The sequence below is a fragment of the Astyanax mexicanus genome, chromosome 20 (assembly GCF_023375975.1).
Source record: "Astyanax mexicanus isolate ESR-SI-001 chromosome 20, AstMex3_surface, whole genome shotgun sequence".
NCBI lineage: Eukaryota > Metazoa > Chordata > Actinopteri > Characiformes > Acestrorhamphidae > Astyanax > Astyanax mexicanus.
In genome coordinates this window covers 39761237-39782305 of record NC_064427.1, presented here as the reverse complement: position 1 = coordinate 39782305, position 21069 = coordinate 39761237, and the positions used below count along the sequence as shown (strand labels likewise).

The following is a 21069-nucleotide window of genomic DNA, read 5'->3' as shown; positions in this document are numbered from 1 at the left end:
ATATCATACTTTTGCAGTTATACACATTTGTAGGTTTTTAGAGTGATACATAAGTTAACTTCTTGTAAAGAGAAAACATTTCAGTGCACAAACTAAACAAGTGAAGTATACATGCAGTTATTTTTTGTAGATTGTTGTGCTCCTTCAAAAAAAGACTACAGTGGGTTTTTATATCAGATTGTATGTTGCAAAAGATCAGGAGTACAAATGGCTAAATACAGATGTAAATATTTAGTTACTGTTTTATTAAATCTGTATTGAATTACTAAATTATAAATGAAACCACTAAATGAAGCGTTTAAGAGCATCTCTTCCATGTTTCCTTGTCACTAAATCAGGGCTATTAATCGGTTATTAATTAATCACAGCTGTTTTGGGAGTAAACCGGTATTCAGGATTTTTCAGCAGCTATTAGTCAATAATTGTGGATCTACAGACTGTTACCCACATCACACCAGAGTTTCACCTCCTAGCCTATTATATATTTTTTATTAATTATTTTGTACTTGGTCCATTCAGACTCTGCGTCAATTACAATGGACATCATGTAGTTTTGATTTTTTTTTTCTTCAAATGTTTTGTTGCACAGAACACTAATCGAGACCTGTCGTCCATCCGAATAGATCATAAACCAGACAATGAAACTGTAGCGTAGCCCTGCCAACTGCACTGGAAAAAAATCACCAACTCAGACATTAGGGTTTGTCAGCAATACAGAACAAATAGGGCTAAGTAATACAAGCTCATTTTTACTCATTCTTTGTGATTTAGAGCACTTTTTATCATGTTTCTTAATAAAAAAAGTTAACTTATTTTAATATGGATATAATATTAGGATAGTAATATTAGAAATGTCGTGTGCATTTAAGAAAAAAAAACAGCCTTCATATATTTTCCCATAACTGGAACATAATTCATGTCTGAATCCAACACAGTTAAACAGAAACAACAATAGGCCGATTTTACGATTTTTCAACAACATGAAAATATACTCAAATAAAATAAACAGCAAACAAACAAATAATACAATTTAGTGGGATTCAAATAGAATTGAAAGGCTTTAAAATGCCAATGGATTCATGACATTTCTTATTTTTCATTTGTTGAAACTTTATTAATATAATATAATATAATATTTACGTAAAATTATAATAACATTTATAAAAAATCTCTCCTTGTGGTCAAATAAAGAATAATCAAAAATATACAGTATATATATATATATATATATATATATATATATATATATATATATATATATAGGTCTTTGGCTAAAATACAGAAATAAAATCCTACTTTATAATGAAATATCTGACGCGTTCAGTGTAACAGGAAGTGCGGGGTGACGCTCCCGGAAGTGCCGCCCTCCCGCTGTATTGTTGTGAGTGCTGGGAGCGGTGATGGCGGCGCCGGTGGGTATCGGCGCGCTGCTGCGGTGCGAGGGGGTGGAGGACGCGCTGTACAAGGAGGAGGGGGTCTGCGTGCTCGGTGTGTTCGGGAAGAGCGCTCTGCAGTCCGGCTCCGCTAAAGAGGCGCTTATTAACGTGCTCGCGGACAAACACGTCTTTCCCCTGTTCAGCGGCAGCAGCGGCGGCGGCGGCGGCGCGGGGGAGAAGAGCGGGGTGGTGGAGGGCGGCAGCTCGATCAAAGCCTACTACAGCCAGGAGAGCCGGGTCCTGTACCTGGTGCTCACCTCCGTGTTCGACAACAGGCAGCTCCTGAAGGCCTGCGAGGGTCTTACCTCGGGTCTGGGCCACGCTGAAGCCCACGACTTCTGGAAGGGGGCTGAGAAAGAGCACTGCCTCCAGCTGCTGTTCCTCTTCTCCCTGTGCCATGTGCTGCTGCTGGTCCATCCTACCTGCTCCTTCGATGTCACCTATGACAGGCTGTTCCGTGCCCTGGACGCCCTGCGCCAGAAGGCCTTGCCCCTGCTCCGCGGGGCCATAAAGGACTGCCCTGTGTCCAAGGAGTGGAAGATGAACTGCAGGCCGTGCCCCCCTCGCCTGCTGTTTGTGTTCCAGATGAATGGGGCACTCAGGGTCAGCAGCTCGTCTGGTGGGAACGGCAATGATGGTCCTGGGGGAGACAAGCCCAAGAAGCACTCTCCCAGGAGGCGTCTCCAGCATGCTCTGGAGGATCAGATCTATCGGATTTTCCGCAAAAGCAGAGTCCTCACTAACCAGAGCAGCAACTGTCTCTTCACAGTGCCAGCCAACCAGGCATTCGTCTATGTGGTTCCAGGCCCAGACGAGGACCCCATCAGCTCCCTGCTAGGCCAACTGCGTTCAAACTGTGCCCTGCGAGAGAATGATGCTGGCACTCCTGTCCCTGGGCCAAGGAGGTACCAGCAGATGCGCCACTCCAACCGGCAGCCCTCCTTCAACGTGGAAAACAACGGCTTCTTCTCCTCCTCAGGGGGTCAGCTAGTGGACTGTACCCTGAAGGAGTTCCTGTGGCAGCACGTAGAGCTTGTCTTGAGCAAGAAAGGCTTTGATGACAGCGTGGGTCGCAACCCACAGCCGTCTCATTTTGAGCTGCCCACCTACACCAAATGGGCCCACATTGCCTACAAACTCTACCAGGTGATGATTGAAACCAGTGATGATGAGACGGCTGAGCTCTCCCTTAAAGTGCAGGGTCAGCTGAAAGTGCTCGAAGGCTTCCTGGACGCAGACGCCAAATTTTCTGAAAACAGGTGCCAGAAAGCCTTGCCTCTGGCCCACAGCGCATACCAGTCTAACCTTCCTCACAACTACACTACCACAGTGCACAAGAACCAGCTGGCTCAGGCTTTACGGGTTTACAGTCAGCACGCCAGAGGTGTAGCCTTCCAGCGGTATGCCTTACAGCTCCATGAGGACTGCTACAAGTTCTGGAGTAATGGACATCAGCTGTGTGAGGAGCGCAGCCTCACAGATCAGCACTGTGTGCATAAATTTCACCTGCTGCCCAAATCAGGTAAAGTCCTTCTGCAGGAAGCTTAGAAAGAGATGTCTTTAAAGGCTTGCTTTAAGTTGGGGAGCTACAGGTCAGTGGCAAGACATTTTTTGCCACATCCAACAGCCAAAACAGACAGCCATAAATCAGACAAAAGAATAAAACATAAAAGACAGAATAAACTAAAGTACAAAGAAAAAAAACTGTGCCACTTGATAGATAACATACTAAAATAAATTACAATTTAAACCAGATTAAGAATAAAAAAAGACTATGTGCATATGAAAATACTGGAGTGAGCTAAAATGCAGTCACTCATTCAGAGTAGGACAATGGTTTCTAAACCTGGAGGTTCAGTATTGTACTGATGGGACCTGTTGCTAGAGAGTAAGAGTTCAAATAGAGCGTGGGGTGGATGGGAGGGTAGATTCCAATTTTGTCCATAAGTACATAAAATATATTTCTAATTTGTTTAAACAGCACTGATCATGAAAAAAGTACATGTATATTCTTTCAGGAACTGGTAACTTTAAAGCATTTATTCATGAAAGAAACAGTATTTTCCTGCCATATAGGCAAACTGAAAATAGACGGGCCAGTATATTTCTAAAAAATATATATGTGATTATAAAGAAATGGTAAATAACCTTTACATTAGGTGAAAGTAGTCACAGGTCTGTAACACTTGCACTTTAGTTTAGTAAAATTAGACTAGATGGGAACCCAAAGAGTGGTCCATTCCATTTCTAAATAAACAATTGAACAGTTTGTTTGTGGTGAGCTGGCTAACTGGTTAACTTGGTATATTAATAGTAATAATTGTCAAAATTACTACAACTATGAACAAATGTAATCTCTGCCTTTGCTTCATGATATACTACCCAGAAATATACACTAATTTGGAATAAAGGACCTTCTTCCAGTATTTACTTTCTTGCTTCACCCTGGACACATCTAAGCAATAAGCAGAGAGAACATTATTTGTTGTGATGCATGTTAGTGCACTTGCATTTTGCCATGTATGAAGACAAGCCATGCTAATGAGGAAACCCTCCGTTACAACCACCAAGTTTACAAATGTGTTGACCGATTCCAACCAGAGCAAACCAACTATAGGTGTGAAAGGAAATAGTAGTAAAAGGTGTCTTTGTGGCCTGCATCACTAGTCTATTTATATGGTCATTTAAAAATGAGGCAGATTCACTAGGCAGATTTATATCTGTCGAATTCCTTCTATTTCTCAATGGTGGATTTAACTGAACATGTTCAGTTCAGGTTATGTATCATTGATAAATGATAAATTAGTTAATTATCTGGTGGTTAATATTAATGCAATCACTTATTCTACATTATATAGTAAAAAAGGTGGTGTTTTTGTAAATTCTTATTCCATTTATAAAAACTAGGGGAAATCCAAATGGTGTATCCATTTTTTATATGTATTTAATTTAAGTTTATATGTATGGTATCCTTAATTCTGTTCTGTATAAGCAGGTGAGAAGCCAGAGATGGACCACAACCCTCCTATTCTCTACCACAACAGCAGAGGGCGCTCTACGAGTTCCTGTAACTGTGGGAGAAAGCAGGCCCCTCGAGAAGACCCGTTTGACATCCAGGCTGCCAACTACGACTTCTACCAAGTCTGTAAACAATATTATATTTGTTTGTTTTTTACTGTAACAGTTTAAGGGGTATTCCACTGGTTGTTAGAAATTTCTAAAATAATAACATGCAGAGAAACTTGGCAAGTGAAAGGAGTAATAGTGGTGATATGAACCAGATATCTAAAATATTTTAGATACCTGGTAAACCATAACCAGAAAAAAAAATCATGTGCATTAATTGCCAATTGCCCATAATCTCCATAACTAAAGTATAATGTAAACTTTATCTAAAATGAACAAGTAACTCAACTTGCTCCTTATTTACAAAGTAAGCCTTTAGGTATTTATATATAGTGTATTTAATGCTACACTTACTGCTGTCACACAGCAAGGTATATGTATTAAATTCTTGCTAGTCTGTATAACCTATATAGTAATGATATAGCCTGCAGAATTAATAATGGTAAAATTTCATGTATACTTAAGTTCAGATCAGCTGCTGAAAGCCGTTTTAAAGCATAATTATTGTTTATTTATCTGTTTTATTATGAAAAAAAAAATTAATGTGGCATTTCCAAAAGTTATGGCACATTTAAAAACATGCTTATTTTTGCAAATATGCTAAATTCAAAAATTGCAAACCTCTTCTGGAAACTTTTATTAATTTGACTCTTTCTTTCTTCATGTCCTTTATTGGTTGGTTTATTATTTGCGAAGACTGACAGGTTTGACTCAAAGTCACTTTTACGAGATTTGACTTGACTGAGCTCTCTGACAATTGCATTCTACTTCTCAGATTGTCGAGGAGAAGTGCTGCAGTAAACTGGAGAGGATAAACTTTCCTGTGTTCCAAGCCAGCACACCAGACCCGGCCCCTGCGTGCGACGAGGTGACCAGATCTGCAGAAGTGGCTCCCTCTGGGGAGGTAGATCGTCTTAAAGAGAAAGAGACTGTTACCCATACGCCAGGAGACAGTACTGGTCTGAGCCTAGCTCTCAGTCTAGGCCAGTCCACAGACAGCCTTGGCCCATATGGCGATGGAGCAGAAGGGCATGAGAAAAGGCCAAGTGTGGACCGTCAGGCCTCCACTGTGGAGTATCTGCCTGGCATGCTTCACTCCGGCTGCCCGAAGGGACTGCTGCCGAAGTTCTCCAGCTGGTCATTAGTTAAACTTGGTCCAGCTAAAGCTTACAACAACCTCACAGGCTTAGAGCAGCCTGGCTTCCTCCCTGGCTCTGCCTTCCTCTTACCATGGGACGTAGTAATCCGAAGTCGCTCTGAAGACGACCCGAGTTCTTTAGAAGCCCTGGATGGTGGACCTTCATCATGGCCAGCTCCCAACAAAGCACCTGCTGGGAAGAGAGGCAGCGCTGGGGGGATTGGACGTGGTCGGAGACGTGACGATGTTGCACGCGCCTATGTTGGTTTTGAGTATGAGGACAGCCGAGGTCGTCGGTTCCTCAGCTCTGGACCAGATAAGGTTGTAAAGGTTCTCGGACAGGGAGGGGCAAAAGAGCCGGCTACTCGGGCCCTGAACTCTGACATGCCTTTGTACATTCCATCTCCCGCTCAAGGCAGAGGGATCAAGCCTCACTATGCTCAGCTGGCTCGTCTCTTTGTTGTGGTTCCTGATGCCCCACTTGAGATTACGCTTAGCCCACAGGTAATATAGAATTACCACACTTGTTGGTCTTATTGCTTCTTATTGGATAATTTTCAGGTATACCTACATTAGATTAGAATAGGTATGCTTTGTAGGTATAGAGAAAAATAGAGGTCATTCCCCCTAGTGTCTCCTTAAGAGCAAGATATTTCCTGTATCTGTTGTATGTAAATACTCACATTTTTAAATGTATATTATAAGTTAAATTTATATTTTATATTTTAATTTATAAGCATGTATTTACAGTCGTGCGTATGTTTTTTTTATTTTTTTTATTCCCTTTTAGATTCAGCCAGGCCCTCCACCCTGTCCCATTTTCCATCCAGAGCAGGCAGAGGTTGTGCTGCCCCCTGATGGACTGTGGGTGCTACGCTTCCCGTATGCCTACGTGACAGACCGTGGACCATGCTATCCCCCCAAGGAGAATCAACCGCTGGCAAGCTTCAGGGTCCTGAAGGGCATACTGCGTGCTAACACAGCCAGTTCTCCTCCACAATGACTCACACACAAACACCTATTTAATTAACTTTTTGAATTAAATCACCTGGTGTAAAAGACAGCCTGAAGGCCTTTTCCTGGATGTATTTTACCTGTCCACGTAAATGCCTACTGCTCAACTCTGTAACTGTTTTTCATCCTCAGTTCGATTATTCTAAAGAATATTTTAATTTGGTTATGTAAAACAAATTCAAAGCTGTGTGTAGCTCAGGTGTTGGAGTTAAACAGTGGAGTTAAGAATAAAAGTTGAAATAATCATTATAAAAATATTGATGCAATATTTTTACAATATAAATCATACATTTATATATATATACATATATATATATATATTTTTTTTTTCTCAGAGGATAAAAACCTGACTTATCATCTTAGTAGTGTACTTACTCGATGTAAAGCTGTGATGCTGCTTATGGGCACGTTTATACCCCGCTGGACCCCTGAAACAGTTTTCCACTTTAAGTTATATAAGTGGTGGTCACATGATCTACATGATGGGGGTATGAGTTTATATTTTATGAGAAGAGTAACTAACTATGAGAAGTAGCCCAGCTCTGAAACAGGGCAGTACAGGTGAGGGCACTGGGTGGTGCTGTTTATTTAGGCTGCTATTCGTTTTTTGTTTTTTGGGGGTTTTTTTGGTCTGAAATGTTGCCAAGATTTTTTTTATATATATAAATAAAACGAATTTGAAATGAATAATGCAAATTAAACACTGTCTGAATTAGTTTATATTTGATTATATTTAACTCCTACAAATAAGATAAACAGAAACTCTCTCAGTGTTTCTATGGTTCTCTCCCGCATTGTCAATAAGCGCCTCCATTGGTCGTCTTACGCTTTTGTCTGACCAATCAGCGCATTGTTGCTAGGCCGTCACGTTGTTTTGATTGGCCGTCACGACTGTCACTCGGCGCGGAGGCGGGGTTTTGAGGCTGATGCGCCACCGTGCTGTATGTATTTACAGTGTGCGGTTAGTGGATGTGCGGGAGAAACGACGCTTCGGTGGAAAGTTCATCAGCTGAAAAATGGAAGAGTCGTGCTGTGCGTGAGTTCGGGGTCGCATGCGGGAGGAGAATACAGGACTAAAAAGGGTCTTTTTCATTCAGAGGTGAGCGCTGCGTGACCACAGTCTCTAATATACCCGCCCGGGAGCTTTTTATACACTGTCATGACGTCCTAAAGTTTGGCACCGGACTGGCTTTTTATTCTAATTTTCCGTTCCACCAAGTTAAATCATACCGCAGTTACAGTCAGGCACCCCTGACTTTTTATTGGAGTTTTGCAGGGTTTTAAGGTGGACTTGAGAATTCGAAGGAAAAAAAAAATCCAATTATTTCAGCCTGTGGTGTATGGATGAAGTGTGTGTGTGTGTGTGTGTTTAGGTTGCTCATAGCTCGTGCAAACTAACGTTAAACTTAACAAAAGTAGGTTAGCTGGCATTTCTGAGATATATAGATATATAGATAGTAATAGTTAGATGTCCAGGCCGGGATTTGAAACATCACCATCCGCTTCAGCTTCTATGTTTCCAATAAAGAATCTGCGGTCTGCAGAAAAAAAACCCTTGACGTGGACGCGCACTGCCCAATTACAGCCTGCAGGAGGAACATGTGCGCCTGTTTATTATTGTAATATTTGTGTGTTTGCTTTAGATACTGTTTCACGGTAAGAGGAACCACCAAGAGGTTTATGTTTTACGTAAATAATGAGGTTCTTTAGGGAAGTGTTCTAGCTTGTGAACAATGAAGGCCAAAGAGAAGTAAGTTATCTCTTATTTTAGTTAGATAATATATATATATATATCCATCTTGTATAACAAAACAAATCACATTAGTTAAAACAACATTCTGAAATTAATCAGGATTATTTACACGTTTTGTTCTTTAAGATATAAAATATAACATTTCTATGTTGACAATGTATGTATATGTATAATTAAAAAAAGGTATTTATATAATATTGTATTTTTGTATTTTTAATCACAATAATTGGCTGTGATTAATCACGATTAAAATCATGATTCAAAAATGTAATGCTAGTACTTGGCTGTATTTTGTGAGAGAGACAAATAATTGTGTGACGAATCCCATTATTATAATATGTTCAACTCAAAACCCCTCTGACTTTACTGTTGCTTTCCAAAGGAAAAGAAAAGAAAGTCTAGCAGCTCTCTCTGTCTTTCTTTGTTAAAACAAAAAAACTGACAGGTTTCTGGTAAAATGGGTGTGTCCTTACTGATTTCCAAATTGGTTATTAGTCAGTTTTATACAAACATTGGCAGAATAACAGATGAGAGGCAGACAAATGACGGACAACACCACTAGTCAGACGTGGCGAGAGGCATATTTAGATTTAGATTAATTAACATTCAACCCCAAATTTATTTATCTAACACTTATTTAGCAGTGCAATAATACTTTAATATGGATTTTTTTTATATGGAATTTCAGAATCAAAGTTATGTACAAAAAATAGATTAGACAAGTTAGATGTGTGCACACTCTATAAGCTTATAAACTGAATTCGCTCATCAGAATAAAATTAAAAAGAAAATGTCAGAATTCACAACCAACGACCATTATAATGTTAGCTAAATAATTTCAAGTACTGTCATCTAGGGGTGGGCAATATTATATCGTATACAATATATCGATATACAGAAATATCATGATATTAAAAATCCATATCGTAATAATAGGGCTGTTCTGTCTTAAAAGTAGTCTATTATTTACTGTGAAGCTTTAGGTGTATTTATTGTATAATTGTTTTAGTTTGCAGTTTATATGCATGCACTAAATATTCTGCAATATTATTTGCTGCATTATATTATTTTATGCTATATTATTTATTTTGCCACATTATGATTATACTGTTATACTATTATACTATATTCCTGAAATGAATTAATTATTTTAGTTCTCCTATATCGCCAAGTATATCGTTATCGCAAAAATACCCTGAAATATCGTGATGTTATTTTAGAGCCATATCGCCCATCCCTACTGTCATCTTCTATCCTGCTAAAGAAATCCAGCCCAGGACCAGGTATTGCTGGTAGCTGGTTTAAGCTGGTCTCTAAGGTCAAAGTAGTTAAAAAGCTGGAACAATTCCCAGTATAGTGTATGTTGAAATTCTGATATTGCTGGTCAACCAGACGGTGAACCTTGGTTATGCTGGTCGTACCAGCTAAACTGTCAAACTAACAAAAATCTAACATAGACCAGTCAAATTTTAGCATTACCAGTTTAACAAGCCTGTCCATCTTAAACTGGCTTTGCTTATTTTATTTTTTTTCAGCAGAGATGTGTTTGAATGAGCAGATAACATTAAATAGTTAATTATTTAGAATTTTACACCACAAAAAAAGAGGAACAAAGGATGTTCTTATGTGAACATCCTTTGTTAGTTTTCCTCGAACCCTCATAAATCATTCACAGTGAAAATAAATATCCTCTACGTAATGAAAGACAGGCTCCTGTTATTTGCAGATGTAGCCCGTGGCTCGTAACATAGTAGATAGATTGGAGAACTCATTTGCATGCTAATAAAACAGAGTAGGCCATTAAAGTGCATGGAGAAAATGCAGTGTGTGTGCATGTATGTATTAAATACAGATGATGCTATTTTAACAGTTGATTTTGTTTTCTTATTTTGACTTTTCCCTAGATGATTACTTAAAAAACGTTTTACTCTGGTTGAAATAGATGCACTAATATGGTAATTATCAGCCAATGCCTACGTGCAATCATCGTATATCAGTATAAAGTATCAGTCAGCTGTAAACATGCAGATAATTAAAAAAATCTGTTGATACACATACAAATCTCATACTGTTTAAATTGGTTTCCTATTTTACAGTGACAATTTATGAAAAACAGGTCATGGTCTGACTCAGTGGTGGGCCATATGGCAAAATCTTATATAACAGTATTATAACAAACAGACACAGTACATTAGAATGTTGTTAAAAACAAACAATTATTAACAAGCATAATTAGACCTATTTAACTGAATATAGTTTTTGAATACAGTTAATGGGTTGGGTTGGGTAGTCGAGTTTAACGCCACATCAGCTCGTCGGCTATTTCGCGGCAGGAAAGGTACTGTCTAATCACAAGGTTCTACGATCTAAGCCATCGCAAGGCAGACAGACACAGACAGACACACAGACACATTCACTCACACACTCACAATTTCAATCAAGTTCCAATTAGCCTGAACGTGCCGTCTTTGGACTGTGGGAGGAAACCGGAGAACCCGGAGGAAACCCACGCAGACACGGGGAGAACGTGCAAACTCCACACAGAAAGACCCGGGTCGCCCCAGCCGGGAATTGAACCCAGGCCGTCTTGCTGTGAGGCGGAAGTGCTACCCACCGCGCCACCGTGCCGCCCATACAGTTAATGGTATTAAAGGTATACAGTAACTATATTCAGTTAAATAGTAGTAATTATGCTTGTTATGTTTGTAATGAAACATGCAGTTGTTTAATGGTCTTTAAGCACAGGCAGTCTTTATAATATTGTTGATGTTCAGGAAAATAATATGTTTATTATCATAACAACATTTATCACAATGGCAAAAAATGTATTGTCACAAAACTCTCCTCAGTCTGAACATTATTATTAATCATGAATGCCTGAATGAATAGTCTTTGAGATTAAGATAGGTATCCAGAGAAGAAAAGAATTGCTTTATTTTGGAGGAATCTACTTCAGTGGAAAATATAATGCTGTTACTGGTACAGTGTATTCATTCTGATCCGTGTTTGCTGTCTATGCATGGCAGTGCTCATTAACTCAGAGATAGATGTGCTATCAGTGTGCATAACCTCATTAATGGGGGATGCAAACTCTGGTAGTACAGCAAGGGTGTGACCCAACAGAAAGCAACAAGGATATACATGTTTAATATCTTTAAATAGTATTTTGTGGATTTTTTTTTTTTTGCATAACAATTGTGGCAATATATAGCATAGTTTATGTACCCTTCCACTGTGTATGTATTGTAAATGTAAAAAATATGCTTTATTGCAAGATAATGATAAAAACAAAATCTGTGGCTCTTTTATTACAATAAACCTTTTAGAGACCTGTTTTCAGTCACGACCACTGTGAACAGTTCTCTGTACCCCTATATGGTACATTTCACATCAAATCACTGAATGTTTACATCTGAACGATGAAGTTATGCAGGCATTTTGTAAAATTGCTGGTAGCCTTCTTCAGTACAGAGCTGCCATGTGCTTTCTATTAAGAGATTTTTTTAGAAAATCTTGACATTTCTTTCTCTCCACGCTCTAGTGAAAAAATTCTGGACACGATACCATCGTTGAATGTCAAACAGCATACACACATTTGTGTAGACTACTGGCCTTAATGGCCTGACTGAACTGCTGTAGCCCAGTTAACTGGGACAGATGAGAATACAGAGGTTCTGAGCTGGTCAGGCCATCTGCACTGCTGGCCCGGTGGCTCAAACCCTGGCCTATAAACGGTGCAGGAAAGCCTGGCAGCCCGTAACACTGCTGTGGCATGGACTTATCCCATTGTTTCTGACCAACTCTTTCCATTCCTTCATCTGTTGTGTACATCCATCTTCACGTCTGTGCAGGACATGGCTATGACTAAAAGATGTAGGAGATGTAACGTAAAAGAATATCAGTCAAAACGCCACTTTGTTGGAGAATTACATTAAGAAACACCAGAGCTGTGCACTTTAGATACAGTAGATATTATAGATACAGTGTAAAAGTCATGGACTTTTTTATTTTATTTTATAATTTTATGAAATAATTATTCTAATTAATTTTATTTCCAACCCACTTATTAGGACTCCCCCTATCACTAGTGATTCCCTAAACACACCAGGAGGGTGAAGACTAACACATGCTTCCTCTGATACATGTGAAGTCAGGCACCGCTTCTTTTCGAGCTGCTGCTGATGATGCAGCATTACCGAGCAGCATCACAGCGCTAACACTCGGTTCTGATAAATCAGCTCACAGACGCCCTGTGCTGCAGACATCACCCTAGGAGTGATGTGGGGAGAGAGCGCCATCTACTGTACCCACCCGGAGGGAGCAGGGCCAATTGTGCTCCCTCTGAGCGCCGGCAGCTTGATGGCAAAGCTGCATGAGCGGGATTCGAACCTGCGACCTCCTGCTCATAGTGGCAGTGCTTTAGACCGCTGGACCACTCGGCGCCCAAAGTCAGACTTTGCATATGATGTGCTGATTTAGAGCCTGTGTTGACATATATGAATGAAATGCTGCACAGAGGTCATAATTATTCAGGTTGTTTATATACAGTACACTGAGTAATTCAGTTCTATTAAGGAGAGGGCAGAAAATGAATTTTACACAGATTGTGTTTTGTGCTGTATGAACATAATACTGCTTGTACTTCTTTGTAACCCTACGTCAAAAGCATCCCTCTGCTCTGTAAATAGCTTTTTCTAGCCTTTGATCTGATGCCTGTGGCTGGTTGCGGGAGGCCGGCGTTTCTGAAAGGCCAGCAGAAAAGAGATGGTATTAGAGGAACATTCTGCGGTCTGCACAACATGAATAGGATAAAGGGATAGACAAGGTGCAGCAGATGCTCGTGGCTGTCCTGTTTGGGTGGCCTGTTACCGCATGAGCAGCATTACAGCTTCCTTATCCCCTCGTGGCCAAACAAAATTAAGCCAGTTGCAAAAAGTGGATTGTATGCTGATGCAGTTTACATGCAGCTTACTGAGTCATTTCATTATGAATGAATTTATGTAAATGTGTTTTTTTATTTTTTATTCTTGTATGTGTATAGCCTGGTATAGGTCTGTGGTTTAATTACACTTAAAAATATTGAGTGAAGCTGAATCCTGAGTGAATATTGAATAATGAATATTGAACATTAAGCTCATTTATGAGCTTACTCTGCAGAAAAGTCTTTCTTTTTTAGTCTTTTAGTATCTGTATAGGGGTGGGCACTAGGGGTGGGCAATATTATATTGTATACAATATATCGTGACACAGAAATATCATGATATTAAAAATCCATATCGTGATAATAGGGCTGTTCTGTCTTAAAAGTAGTCTATTATTCACTGTGAAGCTTTAGGTGTATTTATTGTATAATTGTTTTAGTTTGCAGTTTATATGCATGCACTAAATATTCTGCAATATTATTTGCTGCATTATATTATTTTATGCTATATTATTTATTTTACCTCATTATGATTATTCTGTTATACTATTATACTATATTCCTGAAATGAATGAATTATTTTAGTTTTCCTATATCGCCAAGTATATCGTTATCACAAAAATACCCTGAAATATCGTGATATTATTTTAGAGCCATATCGCCCACCCCTAGTGGGCACTATGACAAATACATTTTATCTCAGTACTATATCAGACTTTTTATACAATATTTATTGCAATATTTTGATACAGATAAAATAAAATATAGTAGTAGTGAATAGGGGGCTGAGGTGTCAAGTAATTAAGTACAAATACTTTGTTGCATTAATTTAGTAGAAATATTGGTTTCTATACTGTACTGGAGTATTAATTTTTCTTTACATTTTCACACAATTATCTGGACTATTCTTTTTACATTTTAAAAATAGCCTCGTTACTCCTATTTCATTTCAGCTTAGTTTGGGAGGTTTGTGCATTATAGGCCCTTAGGGCTTTCATATAGGCCACTACTACTTTCAGTTTCTTCTTCAGAAACAGAAGGATAAGGCCAGTTGATGTTTGGTATTGGTATTTTTGGTATGCTTGCACTAATCTTAATTTGGAAAAGTAAATATACTGGAAGTGAGGGGGAGTGCTGAGAGACTATGAGCTATGTCTCTGCTGATTATATTTTCTACAGCTATATATCTGATTGTCCTGTCTGCTATAAAATAACTTCTGCCCTCCTAGTACACCCCCAGTCTGTCTCCTCAAAGCGTTTTACCATTCAGTTTCCACCTACAGCGGCACCATTGTTGGAGCCAAACAAAAGCAAGCGCATCCTGCATCTAAAAACAAGAAAATGCAATTTGAATATTCTCTTAATCTTATAAGAGTGTGCAGCTGTATCAATTAGTCCAGCTCTTAAAAAGCAAATAGACAAAATGATGGTTAATTATGCTCAAGAGCCCTATTTCAGGCAGCTGAAATAGTGCCCAAATCAGTGAACCCCCACACACACACACACAGCCGTCTGGAACATATTAACACTTACTTCCTCATGAAGCCTCTGTGGTTCTGCCCTGAACCAAGGCCAGTCCATAGTAACTGTGCTGAGGTGATGTAATGTCTTGTCCCAGCTTTAGCAGTGGCTATGTTTAGTTCAGCCTGTGTTGTACTCTGGCTGAATTAATGACGTCAGCAGGGCTGTGCTGATGGTGCTGACTCACGTTGGGACACTGGAATGTTTTGTTTGTGAGAATCTAGACAGAGATATTTTGTAATCCGAGATCACTTGGTGAGTTCACGTGATTCTCCAATATCTAAATACAGCATTCTGGCCTTTTAGCTTGAAGAGGTGATGGTAGTTCTGTAGATTTGCTCTGACCAAGCACAGTGTCGTGTCATTTTGCTGTGTGAGATGGGGCATCATCACCATACTATAAATACCTGTTAAAAGATGGATTATTAAAATTATAACTGAACCTTTCATGGACTTCAAGGTACATAATACCCCAAAAACGTCAGAAGAATCGGCGCACCCTACAACTCACTCTTGTATTTCTGTTTTAAGGGGAAGGGTTACACTAATATCCTTCAGCCCACCCCTATACATAATATTGTCGTGTTTTTCTCTTGTTATCGCACTCGCTCTGCCGCTAGCATTAGCCACCTGCTATCGGGGAGGGTCGGCTCACCTGGCCGCTGCGCTTGCCGCTCGTCCGTCGTGGATATGTGGGCCTGCCGCTGCGTGCGATGGTGGAGGTGTGGGGAATAAGGCACACGACAAGGTATGATGCAGTTTAACTGTTTAGTCAGGATCAGGAACGTTACAACAGTTGGACTGCCTAGCTCCAGCACCCGAACTACATTTAGTGTTCAATGCTAGGGCCGTGCGGCAAGTCTCCTAAACTGTAACTGACTCAGAACGTAAGAACACGCGTACATATACAACTGGGTGCTGGATTCTGATTGGAGGAGCCAAATACCCACGTATTGCCGCTACAATATCTCTGTATCATTCATTTTTTTTGTTTGTCAGTAAGCATACTGTCTCACTACTTCTGTATGTATGAAAAATGGATATTAATACACATATTGTGATATTAACAGCGCTGAAAATGCAGTGAACGTTTTTGTGTGTCTTCTCTGGATTATTGTCAAGTGCCGTGGCCGTTATTACTGGCTGAGCTCCAGCTTCTTTTATTCAACACAGTGTTTCATACCAGCCTGTCCCACTCCCCACGCATCTGCCTCCATGTCTGACACAGCTGGACTTCTGTCTCACTGCCCCCGTGTCTGTTGTACCATATTACCTTTATCACTGCCCTCTTGTCTGCCATATATTTCAGTATCTCCCACTGCCTCTGCTTCTCTCACACCATGCTGCATTCTGTACCTCCCGTCTCAGTGCCACCCATTCTCTCTGCTTCAGCATAAATACAAGACCTTACATTGAGACTTTTGTTAGTTAGAGAAAGTGTTTGTGTGTGTGGTCGATTCAAATGCATTTTAATCATATGTTCTCAGCCAACATGCACATGTGGGGCTCATAAAAGTGATCATGGGCTCCGAGTGGGTTGTTACTGGGATTTTATAACAGTACCATCTAGCCTTCATATGCAAAATACAACTCCAGATGGGGTCCATGTTGAACATGTCTTGGTTATGTTGAACCCTGGTGAGCATCTGTATGTGGCGCCAGTCTGAAACCCACAGACAACACTGTGGGGTTCCCAGTTGCGCTACCCATACAGGCCCAACATGGACAATATCACGATTCAGTGGTCAATAACTAAAGACTTGAGTGAATTATAGCCATAATCCACATATCAAACCACAGAACCTACTAATCTAACCAACACAGAGCCATCTATCTGTTATCAAACATGAGCCATTAGTTCAGCTCGGAAAACAGTTAGAATTCACCATTTTGGGTTTCAGAATAAATGCCCCAGGGCAGATAATAAAAATGAAAATATGTTTACAAAAATCAGTGATTATATTTACTAAAGTAATATTCTATAATTTTCTTTAATTGTTTTGTACTTTCTAGGTGAATAAATGTGAATTAATAGTAAATTGGTCTAGTGTTGCTACTCAGAAAAACAATGTACTGGATTTTACAGTTTAAAATACTTTGATGATAAATGTGATTCATTTAGATTACTTAATCAGAGTATGTAATTAATTAGATTTTTTTTAATTGCCTGACAGCAGTATTAAATACCTAAAAATACAAAATCGGGCAAACAATTTATTTGGCAAAATATAAAACAGATTATAGGGCCCTAGGTCTGTCACTAAAGCCAACATTGCACAAATATTTAATATCAACACTGGGAATCTTCAAAGCTTATAAATGCATCTATGGCGCTAGCCAAATCTAAAAGCAGAATTGTTCTCCACTACACTGGACAACACCCTTGCCCCACATATAAAAAAACACTTATAAAAATATAGTTATCTGTCCAGAGACAGCACGTCTGACATTGGCATGTAAATACATTATACATTTTTCTTGGCTATATCTCTATTTAAAACTATAACAAAAAAATCCCTGACAAAGAGGTTGTAGTTTTTCATAAGTTGCCCTCACTATTCCTGGTCTTTTAAACCAGAAGATATCACTCTGGATTATGAATGAACAATATATTCATCAACAGAAATTATTCGACTGAAAATGGCAATAGAAAGCACTTTTGGTTACCAAGAATTTGGCTCATCCCTACTCCCTACTTGATACATGTTTAGCACTAATTATGCATGTTCACTAGGGGTGTCACAATTCTCTAAATCCTCGATTCGATTTTATTTCCGATTTTAGGGTCACGATTCAATTCGATTCTCGATTTTCTATTTATTTTTTTTACTTTTACTTTTTACGATTTTCTTTATTTATTTTATTATTGTTTATATATATATATATATATATATATATATATATATATATATATATATATATATATATATATATATATATATAACAGAGTATAAAAAAGCTCTTGCTACCATAACTTTACCCTGAAACTGTGATTTAGGCTTTACTAAATATAGTATTGTGCTTCTTTTGCCTTTTTACCTTTAAATATACCTCGATCCTCTTTTTGACTTCGTGGCTCGAGACCACGCCATAATTTCGATCGATTTCGATAAAATATCGAAATCGTGACACCACTAAAGTTCACAGTTAGTAATGTGGCTCTGGGTATATTATATATTTTTGGTATATATATCAGCTATTTTAAGTTGTATCCTGTATTTCCTGTGTAAAACACTGCTGTGTTCTAACATGGCACCATGTGTCCTCCCTCCTCTCAGCTCTGTCAACAGACATTATTACAGGCCTGCAGTGTCAACAGAGCAGACAGTGTAGTCTGAAGTATGGAAGTGTTTTACAGTGGAACATGAAAGCGTGATGTAATATCTGCGGTTTTAGTGTCTTGGATGCATTTGAGACTCTGGCTTGTGAAAGGTCAGTGTGCAGCTGTTGCATGGCTGCTTTCTGCTCTTTTTCTGCCTGTTAGTGGCAGTTTAAAGGCATTATTCAAATAAACTAAACACATCTGAACATAGAAACAACTGGGTAACTGAGCAAATAAATAATATCAAATAACTAGACATGAATTAAGTAAAACCTCTGGCAAGAACATACAAATATGCATAAGGACATACTGTAGAACATAGAACATCTGGTAAAGAAAGGGACTGCATGTACGTAGAGGGAGGAGGGCTATGTTAGTCCTGAATATGGGTCTCTACTAGGGGTGGGCAATATTATATCGTATACAATATATCATGATACAGAAATATCATGATATTAAAAATCCATATGGTGATAATTGGGCTGTTCTGTCTTAAAAGTAGTCTATTATTTACTGTGAAGCTTTAGGTGTATTTATTGTATAATTGTTTTAGTTTGCAGTTTATATGCATGCACTAAATATTCTGCAATATTATTTGCTGCATTATATTATTTTATGCTATATTATTTATTTTGCCTCATTATGATTATTCTGTTATACTATTATACTATATTCCTGAAATGAATTAATTATTTTAGTTTTCCTATATCGCCAAGTATATCGTTATCACATAAATACCCTGAAATATTGTGATATTATTTTAGAGACATATCGCCCACCCCTATTCTATACACAGTGTTTATACTTACAATCTTAACAAGCTTAACTACAGTATACTGTGCGACACATGTGGAAACACAGATCAGATTGAATCAGTATTAGGGTGATTCTCACGAAAAACAGATTTAAAAGGGTTCACACTTGAAAAATTTCAAAAGGCATTTAAATATAAAATTTCTTTTTGTTATGCAAGACTAGGGTCTGAACTTTTTAGAAATACTTTTTTTTTTAAATTTTATAATTTTTTTCTGTATATTTTGCACCATTTTAGTCAGTCAGAGCACACACATTCTCAGTACCGCAACATGATAACACAGAACAGATATGGTTTAAAAGTTACACATTTGTTACTTTTTAAATAGATATTATTAACAGTTGTGCTCATATGTGTATATAACCCAGAAAATATTATATTTATAAGTTTCCCATTTTTTTTTATTTTATGATTTGTCTCATTACCGCAACAGATTTCATGATTCATGTCCTGTCTTTTCAGGATATTTAACTGAAAAATTACATGTATAATTTCTTATTTAGTACAGATGACCTATGAAGAAATACAATTTATCCAAATACCATTATAAACTAGAATTTGTTTTATAACAGTAAAATAATTAGTAAATAAATATGTGTTGCGGTAAAGAGAATGGTGTTTCGGTAAAGAGAGTCAATGTTTCGGTAAAGAGAGTCATTACAAGGATTCCTACTTAATTAACAATAACACTTTACACAACAAACACAGAGTGTGAATGCTGTGAATAAATAACAAATTCTAATGATGTACTTCTTGAGTTTTGTATGGAGTAGTAATATTGAACAAAATGTGGTATTTGCTGTTGAAAATTATTCTCAGTAAGACTCAAGCTGTGAAAATATCCTATTTTGAACTGTGTATTTTAATAAAACAAATTTCAACATACCTCATTAGACATAAATTCCTTAAAACTTTAAACATCACTGTATAACTAAATTGAAATGGAATGTTTAAATACAAAATAAGTAATTCAACATCTCATAAAACAACTTTTTTATTAAGTATTAATTTCATGACAGATATAAACATCAATGTACAACTAAATTGAAATTAAATATTTAAGTATGAAACAAGCAATTCAACATCTCATTAAACATCTTTGTATTAAGCATTAATCTCATGAAAAATGTAAACATCAATGTGCAACTAAATTAAAATTAAAGATAAAATTAAAGAAAGTTGTTTAATGAAATGTATATATGTGTGTATATATATAAATTTCATATATATAATATATACATTTCATGAAACAACTTTTATTGTTATAAACTGTTAATAAAGGTTGTTTCATAAAATGTGTGTATATATATATATATATATATATATATATATATATACATATAAACAGTTTATAACAATAAAAGTTTATAAAAATAAATTTCATGAAACAACCTTTATTAACAGTTTATAACAATAAAAGTTGTTTCATGAAATGTATATATTATATATATGAAAATTATATATATATATATATATATATATATATATATATATATATATATATATATATATATATATATATATATATATTATTATTATTATTTTTATATATTATTTTTATATCTTATGCGGAAGTTATATGGGTGTCACTGCCCTGCTACATAAATCTGTTTTTTATCTGAAATTGCATCATGTATTGTTTTATATATTGTTTATTATAAGTAAATAAAGGCTTTTTTATGAAACAATATATATATATATATATATATATATATATAAGTTCATGTCACTTAAAACATTAATTTCTCTTTACCGCAACAGTGAATCTCTCTACCGCAACAGGCCTTAAATTGTTGCGGTGTATGAGAAGGCTGTTGCGGAGTATGAGGGACCTTAACCTTCTTTGATCTCTGTGGGGCCACCATGATGCCTGGCTAAACTTTTGCTAGCTTTTTGTATTTAGACTTTAAAAACCTTAAAAATTCCCAAAACACAATAACATTTTCATTTTTTTAAACATTAAAAACTAGCTGTTTCGGTAATGAGAAACAAAAAGTTGTGTATGCTCGCTGACAACCAAGTTT

The 21069-nt window shown here is 37.5% G+C and overlaps 2 protein-coding genes across 3 annotated transcripts in view; both read left to right on the top strand.

The window, feature by feature from the left end:
- The first annotated feature begins 1364 nt into the window (after window positions 1-1364).
- On the top strand, window positions 1365-6763 carry smg8 (SMG8 nonsense mediated mRNA decay factor). The gene is made up of 4 exons (XM_007229767.4): window positions 1365-2958; window positions 4432-4577; window positions 5338-6204; window positions 6491-6763. Exons 1-4 carry the CDS (start codon window positions 1401-1403, stop codon window positions 6701-6703), a joined length of 2784 nt encoding a protein of 927 aa, XP_007229829.3. The 5' UTR covers window positions 1365-1400; the 3' UTR covers window positions 6704-6763.
- Window positions 6764-6882: 119 nt separating this feature from the next.
- ypel2a (yippee-like 2a) overlaps window positions 6883-21069 on the top strand; it is a 35515-nt gene continuing 21328 nt past the window's right edge. The window contains exon 1 of one of the 2 annotated variants that reach the window (XM_049468617.1): window positions 6883-7813. In XM_049468617.1, the coding sequence (XP_049324574.1) occupies window positions 7658-7813 (156 nt within the window). In that variant the 5' untranslated portion in view covers window positions 6883-7657. The remainder of the gene's footprint in view (window positions 7814-21069) is intronic. The other variant, XM_007229766.4, reaches the window with a different exon arrangement.